Source organism: Apodemus sylvaticus, chromosome 18 (genome assembly GCF_947179515.1).
Source record: "Apodemus sylvaticus chromosome 18, mApoSyl1.1, whole genome shotgun sequence".
Taxonomy (NCBI): Eukaryota; Metazoa; Chordata; class Mammalia; order Rodentia; family Muridae; genus Apodemus; species Apodemus sylvaticus.
In genome coordinates, this window is record NC_067489.1 from 24996393 (window position 1) to 25005243 (window position 8851).

General features: G+C 38.1%; 1 protein-coding gene across 1 annotated transcript in view; it reads left to right on the forward strand.

Moving 5' to 3' along the window:
* The window catches only part of Potea (POTE ankyrin domain family member A), a 172068-nt gene extending 163916 nt beyond the window's left edge, over positions 1 to 8152 (forward strand). The window contains exons 65-66 of the mRNA XM_052162877.1: positions 1958 to 2070; positions 8083 to 8152. Of these exons, the coding sequence (XP_052018837.1) occupies positions 1958 to 2070; positions 8083 to 8152 (183 nt within the window). The remainder of the gene's footprint in view (positions 1 to 1957; positions 2071 to 8082) is intronic.
* Positions 8153 to 8851: the final 699 nt, after the last annotated feature.

Below are 8851 nucleotides of genomic sequence, written 5' to 3' on the forward strand. Positions count from 1 at the left end.
ACCCTGAAAGATAAAAAGCAATTAGTTCATACAGGAAGACATTTTTAATAGTCACAGTGGAGCCCCTTCGGAGTGCTACTATGCTATCATTCTTAGAGTTATAGAGCCTTCTGTAACTGCTAATGATTTGAATATTTTAATTAGGAAATAATAGCTGAAGATAAACAATTGATGATCTGCTTATGGGAAAATAAGATGTAGTCTTCTAGCCAACACCCTGGTGCTGAGATTCTGCTCCCACCAAAGTCCCTACACTCAGTTACACCAATAAAAATCAACACAGCGTACACGTGCTTAACCAGCTTAGTGACTTCCAGGGTTAAGCCCAGGAGGATGGACCTAGGAGAAATAGATGTATAGATGGCATTAGTTAAGAGTGTAGGTTGCACATGTGGGCTAGGGACTCTGACCAAATGTTGGTAATTAAGAAATTCAGAGAATTTACCAAGAGAAATAGAGAAAAAAAAAACCAACTAGACATTAAGGGCTACATTATTTAGAAATTATGTAAGGGGTTCTGAGGAGATGACTCAGTAGGCAAAGTGTTCATCTCTAGTGTAGCTGTGTATGTGTCTGTAGTCCCAGTGCTGGGGGGGCAGAGATCAGTGAATCCTTAGTGGTTGCTGGGCAGTCAGTCTGGCGATTGAAGAGATCCAGGTTCAGGGAGAGACCATGCCTCAAAAAAATGAAGAGGAAAGGAAGACACTGGACACCAACCTCCAGACCCCTCCATGCATGCACATGTACAAATATATGCACACATGGGAGTGCACATACACAGAGGTACACAGACATATAGACAATCAGACACACACACACACACACTTAAGTAAGGTTGATATGGCAAAACAGAAGTCATGGTAAAAAATTTTTAAAATATCCTTGTTGACGCTCAAATTTTTTCATTGCAATTGTATGAATGAAGATCTAATGTAAGGCAATAGTTCCCCCCCCCAAATTACCTGGTAAATTATGACTTAAGTGAGCTTTGACTACCTACACTAGAGTACAAATGCAATCACACTTTAGTTTTCAAAATTAATCCTTATTAGTGAAGCCTTGCACTTTTTTATCAAATACATTTTAGTAATTTAAACAACAGGAAAGTGGAAAACATAAATGAATTTAAAATATTTTTAAATACATAAACTTTATTATAGAAAACCTACACAGAGGGAAATAAGATCCATTCTGCATATCTCAAGGAAAGAAAGCCTATTTCTGTGCACTTATCCACCACCAAAGCCAAAATATTTTATGATATGATCAATTTAACTCTTCAAAGAAAAGCCATTAAGGAGATTATAAAGCTAATTAGTTTTCTTGTTTCAAATCTATCATGGATTTTGCATGTTTAATTTTTTGTAGTGAATAAGAACATAAAAATCTATTTGATGGTAAAAATGTAAAGTCCCACATGAAGGTCTATCATTATAGGATGTCTATTTTAACTGTATTTACTGAGTATAATAGACTTTGGGACTGGCAAATTTCACTCTGATTTTTTTTTTACTCACAAGTTCTTTATAATAAAGTTTTAGTAAAACTAAATAAGTAGGTGGATGGAGAGATGGTTCAGTAGTTAAGAGCACAGGCTGCTTTCCTGAGGGACTCAGGTTTGAGTCCCAGCACCCACATGGTGGCTCACAAGCATCTATAAATACAGTATCTGTGGATCTGACATCCACTTCTGGTCTTTGTGAGAACTGCACACACGTGGTGGCCAGATAAACATGCAGGCAAAAAAAAAATCCACACACATAGAAATAAATACACCTGAAAAATAACTCAGCAGATAAATAAGTTTAAATTTAGTTTTGCGTCTTCCCCGGGTTGTGTTAAGATTATCACGTTTACTAGATGTTTCTAAGCATGTTGATCATGAACTCATGAGATGATAGTTTCAAGAAAGAAGAGTTGCCAGAGTTTTAAAGCTGTTTTGTATGTTTTCCCTAAGATGGAAGATGAGGAAAAATCAGTCAAAGAACTTACAGAATTAAAACAGTCTTTAGAATGTAAGCTGTATCACCAGAAGAAGAAAAATGATGAAATAGAAAAGGAGATTATTGGGTAAGATCTTTGTGTTTCAAGTGTTGCCAACCATTCATATTAGCTATAATGTTAGTGATATTTTTAATAAAACCTAACTATAAAGTCAAAAGAATGGTAGTTAGGCCTGCAGGATGGCACCATGTGTACAGAGGGTACTGCTAACTATGACAAGCTGAGTGAGATCTTGAGATCCACATGGTAAAAAGGAGAGAAGCAACCTCTCAACACACACTCACACACCCACACCCACACACACACCCCAATATGAGGATAGAACAGCAGCAGAATAACTGCATCTTAAGAAACTTTAGAAGCTGACACACATTCTGACCTCCTTTACTTTCCTTGTTGAGGCAGAGTCTCATTACGTAGCCCCTGATCTCCCATGAGTCTCCTGCCTCAGCTTCCAAACTGTGACAATCTCAAATTTGTACCATTGCACCAATCCTGGATGCTTGCAGAATGTCAAAATATTTTTGAAACACAGTATTCTCCAATGTTTTGAAAATTAGCACAACACCATCTTTGGCTTGTAATGTCACCCCTCTCTAATTCCACGAGGATGACGTTTTGTTTCTCATACTTTTATCTTTCTTCTTGAGTGCAATTCTACCCAACATTGAAAAGTTTAATATATAAAGTCTTTCTGACCACCTTTAATTATATAAGTATCTGGACTTAGTTCATATTTTCTTTTTTGTTCTAAAATATACCATGTGATAAACTCCTTTGTCATGGTTGCCCTCCATGTGCTCAAGAGGTACATGTGATATTCAATTTCACACACACCACACCACACACACACACACACACACAAACACACACACATACACACACACACAGACACAGACACATACATACATGCATTCACAGTAATAAATGAATACTATTTTTAGAAGGAGTATACTTTTTTATGTTGTTAGGTGAACTTTGGGGTAAAACTAATACTAAGTTGATGTTTTATATACATATATGGAAATGGACAGTAATATTTTTAAGTCCTGTAAATAGTTATAAAGTCAATTGTATACTGTATATATTACTTATCTTCATATTTGTTTCTTTTTTGTTGTATTTATTTATTTATATTTGATATATTTTTTATTTACATTTCAAATGATTTCGCCTTTTCTGGCTCCCCACCCCCTGAAATCCCATAAACCCTCTTCCCTTCCCCTATTCCCCGATACACCCCTTCCCATTTCGCTGTTCTGGTATTCCCCTATACTGCTGCACTGAGTCTTTCCAGAACCAGGGGCCACTCCTCCATTCTCTTGGACATCATTTAATATGTGGATTATGTCCTGTATATTCCAAGTTTCTAGGCTAATATCCACCTTTTTTGTTATTCCAGATGAATTTGAGAATTGCTCTTTCTAACCCTATGAAGAACCGAGTTGGGATTTTGATGGGGATAGCATTGAATCTGTAGATTGCTTTTGGCAAGATTGCCATTTTAACTATATTAATCCCACCAATCCACGAGCATGGAAGAATTTTCCACTTTCTGAGGTCTTCTTTGATTTCCTTCTTCAGAGATCTTTCACCTGTTTGGTTAGAGTCACCCCAAGATACTTTATGCTGTTTGTGGCTATTGTGAAGGGTATCATTTTCTTTCTCAGTCTGCTTATCCTTTGAGTATAGAAAGGCTACTGATTTGCTTGAATTGATTTTGTAACCAGCCACTTTGCTGAAGTTGTTTATCAGCTGTAGAGGTTCTCTGGTAGAGTTTTTGGGTCACTTAAGTATACTATAATATCATCTGCAAATAGTGATAGTTTGACTTCTTCCTTTCCAATTTGTATCCCTTTGACCTCCTTATGTTGTCTAATTGCTCTTGCTAGGCCTTCAAGAACTATATTGAAAAGATATGGAGAGAGCGGGCAGCCTTGTCTAGTCCCTGATTTTAGTGGGATTGCTTCAAGTTTCTCTCCATTTAGTTTGATGTTGGCTACTGGTTTGCTGTATATTGTTTTTACTATGTTTAGATATGGGCCTTGAATTCCTGTCCTTTCCAAGACTTTTAGCAGGAGAGGATTCTGATTTTTGTCAAATGCTTTTTCAGCATCTAAAGAAGTGATCATGTGGGTTTTTTTTTTTTTTTGAGTTTGTTTATGTAGTGGATAGCATTGACGGATTTCTGTGTATTGAACCATCCCTGCATCCCTGGGATGAAGCCTACTTGATCATGGTGGATGATCGTTTTGATGTGTTCTTGGATTCGGTTGGCAAGAATTTTATTGAGTATTTTTGCATCGATGTTCATAAGGGAAATTGGTCTGAAGTTCTCTTTCTTTGTTGGATCTTTGTATGGCTTTGGTATCAGCGTAATTGTGGCTTCGTAGAAGGAGTTGGGTAGTGTTCCTTTTGTTTCTATTTGGTGGAATAGTTTGAAGAGTATTGGTGTTAAGTCCTCTTTGAAGGTCTGATAGAATTCCACACTAAAACCATCTGGTCCTGTGCTTTTTTTTTTTTTTTTTTTTTTTTTTTTTTTTTTTTTTTTTTTTTGGTCAGAAGGCTTTCTATGACCCATTCTATTTCTTTAGGGGGTTATTGGTCTGTTTAGATGATCTATTTGATCATGATTTAATTTTGGTATTTGGTATTTGTCTAAGAAATTGTCCATTTCCTCCAGATTCTCCAGTTGTGTTGAGTACAGGCTTTTGTAGTAGGATCTGATAATTTTTTTAAATTTCCTAAGTTTCTGTTGTTATATCTCCCTTTTCATTTCTAATTTTGTTAATTTGGATACTGTCTCTGTGCCCTTAGGTTAGTCTGGCTAAGGGTTTATCTATCTTGTTGATTTTTTCAAAGAACCAGCTCCTGGTTTTGCTGATTCTTTGTATGGTTCTCTTAGTTTCTACTTGATTGATTTCACCCCTGTGTTTGATGATTTCCTCCCTTCTCTTCCTCCTGGGTGAATTAGCTTCTTTTTGTTCCAGGGCTTTCAGTTGTGCTGTTAAGCTTCTAGTGTATGCTGTCTCCAATTTCTTTTTGGAAGCACTCAAAGCTATGAGGTTTCCTCTTAGCACTGCTTTCATTGTGTCCCATAAATTGGGGTATGTTGTGCCTTCATTTTCGTTAAATTCTAAAAGGTCTTTGATTTCTTTCTTTATTTCTTCCTTGACCAAGGTATCATTGAGTAGAGTATTGTTCAGTTTCCATGTGTATGTGGGCTTTCTGGTGTTTTTGTTGTTATTAAAGACCACTTTTACTCCATAGTGATCTGATAGGAGGCATGGTATTATTTTGATCTTCTTATATTTGTTGAGGTCTGTCTTGTGACCAGGAGAAGGTACCATGAGGTGCTGAGAAAAAGATATATTCTTTTCTTTGGCATGAAAAGTTCTATATACATCTGTTAAATCCAATTGGTCCAAAACTTCAATTAGTTTCACTGTCTCCCTAGTTAGTTTCTGTTTTCCTGATTGATCCATTGAGGAGAGTGGGGTGTTGAAGTCACCCACAATCATTGTGTTAGGTGCAATGTATGCTTTGAGCTATAGTAAAGTTTCTTTTATGAATGAGGGTGCCCTTCCATTTGGAGCATAGATGTTCGTGATTGAGAGTTCTTCATGGTGGATTTTTCCTTTGACCAGCAAGAAGTGTCCTTCCATGTCTCTTTTGATGACATTAGGTTAAAAGTCAATTTTATCTGATATTAGAATGGCAACTCTGGCTTGTTTCCTGAGACCATTTGCTTATAGAATTGTCTTCCAGCCTTTTACTCTAAGGTACTTTTTGTCTTTGACACTGAGGTGTGTTTCCTGTATGCAGCAAAATGTAGGGTCCTGTTTACTTATCCTGTCTGTTAGTCTATGTCTTTTTATTGGGGAATTGAGTCCATTGATGTTAAGAGATATTAAGGAGTGGTGATTATTGCTTCCTATCATTTTTGATGTTAATTTTATACTTGTCTGGTCATCTTCTTTTGGGTTTGATGAAAGAAGGTTATTATCCTGTTTTTTCCAGGGTATAGTTTCCTTCTTGCTTTCATGGTCTCTGGTGAGAAGTCTGGTGTAATTCTGATAGGTCTTCCTTTATATGTTACTTGCCCTTTTCTCTTACTGCTTTCAGTATTCTTTCTTTGTTTAGAACATTTGGGGTTTTGATTATTATGTGACGGGAGGTATTTCTATTCTGGTCCAGTCTGTTTGGAGTTCTGTAGGTTTCTTGTATAGTCATAGGTACCTCCTCTCTCTTTAGGTTAGGGAAGTTTTCTTCCATAATTTTGTTGAAGATATTTGCTGGCCCTTTAAGTTGTAAATCTTCACTCTCATCTATTCCTATAATCCTTAGGTTTGGTCTTTTCATTGTGTCCTGGATTTCCTGGATGTTTTGGGTTACAAGCTTTTTACATTTTGCATTTTCTTTGACTGTTGAGTCCATGGTTTCTATGGTATCTTCAGCATCTGAGATTGAGATTCTTTCTTCTACCTCTTGTATTCTGTTGTTGATATTTGCATCTAAGGCCCCTGATGTCTTCCTGTACTGGCTGGTTTTGTGTGTCAAATTGACACAGGCTGGAGTTATCACAGAGAAAGGAGCTTCAGTTGGGGAAGTGCCTCCATGAGATCCAGTTGTGGGGCATTTTTCTCAATTAGTGATCAAGTGGGGGGAGGGCCCCTTGTGGGTGGTACCACCTTTGGGCTGGTGCTCTTGGGTTCTATAAGAGAGCAGGCTGAGCAAGTCAGGGGAAGCAAGCCAGTAAGAAACATCCCTTCATGGCCTCTGCATCAGCTCCTGCTTCCTGACCTGCTTGAGTTCCAGTCCTGACTTCCTTTAGTGATGAATTGCAATGTGGAAGTGTAAACTCAATAAACCCTTTCCTCCCCAATTTGCTTCTTGGTCATGATGTTTGTGCAGGAATAGAAACCCTGACTACGACATTTCCCAAGGTTTTCTATCACCAAAGCTGTCTCCCTTTGTGATTTCTTAGTTGTTTCTACTTCTGATTTTAGATCCTGGATGTTTTTTCTCAGTTCCTTCACTTGCTTGTTTGTGTTTTCCTGTAATTCTTTGAGAGATTTTTGTGTTTCCTCTTTCATGACTTCTGCCTGTTGATCAAATTTCTCCTGTATTTCTTTAAGTGATTTTTGCTTTTCATCCTTATTGGCTACAAACTTCTGACCCATATTGTCCTGAAATTCTTTAAGTGATTTTTGTGTTTCCCTGGTAAGGGCTTCTAGCTTTTGATCATTTTTCTCCTGAATTTCTTTGAGAGTTTTTTTTTTTTTATGTCCTTTATGTGTTCCTCTAACAGCATCATGACCAGTGATTTTAAATCTAATTCTTCTTTTTCTGGTGTGTTGGGGTATCCAGGACTTGCTGTTGTTGGAGAATTGGGTTCAGATGCTGCCATAATGCCTTGGTTTCTGTTAGTAAAGTTCCTACGGTTACCTTTAGCCATCTAGTTCTCACTGGTGTTAGATGGTCTTATTGTCACTGGCTGGTGCTTCAACCTCCTGTGGACCTTTATGGCTATTTCCGTGATACTGGATGCCTGGGTTTCCTCTGGCACAGATTGCTGATGTGCTGCCTTCCTCTTTTGTGCCATTGGAACCCTCTGAGTCTTGCCCCAAGCAATGTTATACTTGGGTTGTCTCAGTGAACCAGGTGCTCCCAGACTTCTCTGTCTTGGAGCTAAGATAGAGGTGGAGAGTCACTCCCTCTGCTGATCTCCAAGTAGGACACAGGCCCCATGACAGGCCGGCTGGCAGATGAACCGCCTATGTGCTCAGGTCCTGGGCACAGGCAGACTGGTGGCGGTTTGTGCCCCCAGAGCTCTTAAACTCAGGATATCTCAGTACCTGGTGCTGCTTTTCTGCCCTGGCAGGCAGGGGATATGGCGGCGGGGAGTCACTCCCTCTCCATATTTATTTCTTAAGATAATAATTAGATAAAATCTTTAAAGAAAAGTTGGATTAAAATTAGATCATAATTTATTGATACATTTATTTCACATAATTAGAACATGCTTCAACAATAAGTATTTGATGTTGGAATGCATTATTTTTTATGTTCTTGCAGAATTAAGAAATTTTTGAAAACGACAAAAATTGGGCGTAAAATTGGAGAATGTAGTTCTCATGGCCATTAAAGAACTGGGAAGTTTTGAGACACTAAGTAAGTTTACAGACTGAAGTTTGTTAATTTGTTCCTTCTTCCCCCTCTTTGTTTCTTTGTTTTGTTTCTTTGTTTCATTATTTCTTTCTGCTTTCCTTCTTTCCTTCCTTCCTCCCTCCCTCCCCATCTTTTTTCCTTTCTTTTTTGAGAAAATGAAAATCTCTCAATGGTTTGAGCAGTGAAATGATTATTATAAGACCATTGTAAACTGAATGAATGGACAAAACTTACCTTTTCTATTAAGATTGTCTGCTGTTGACCCCTTATGTCCTGAAACTTTGCTTAGGGACAGGACCATAGACATGTTTATTAAATCTATATATTTTTTTTGGCCCAAGAAAAGGTTTGTCTGTGTAGCCCTGGCTGTCCTGGAACTCACTTTGTGGACAAGGCTGGCCTCAAATTCACAGAGATCTGTCTGCCTCTGCCTCCTGAGTACTGGGATTAAAGGCTTATGCCACTATCACCCAGCTCTAATGTCAGTTTTTTAATTTTCTAAATTCTTTGCTTACATTCCAAAACGCTTTCCTCTTTTCCAGTTCCCCCCTCCCCATATGTCCCATAAGCCTTCTCTACACTCATACTCCAATCACCCCCCTCCTTTTTCTCTGTCCTGGTACTCCCCTACAATGCTGGATCAGGCCTTTCCAGGATCTGGGCCCTCTCCTTACTT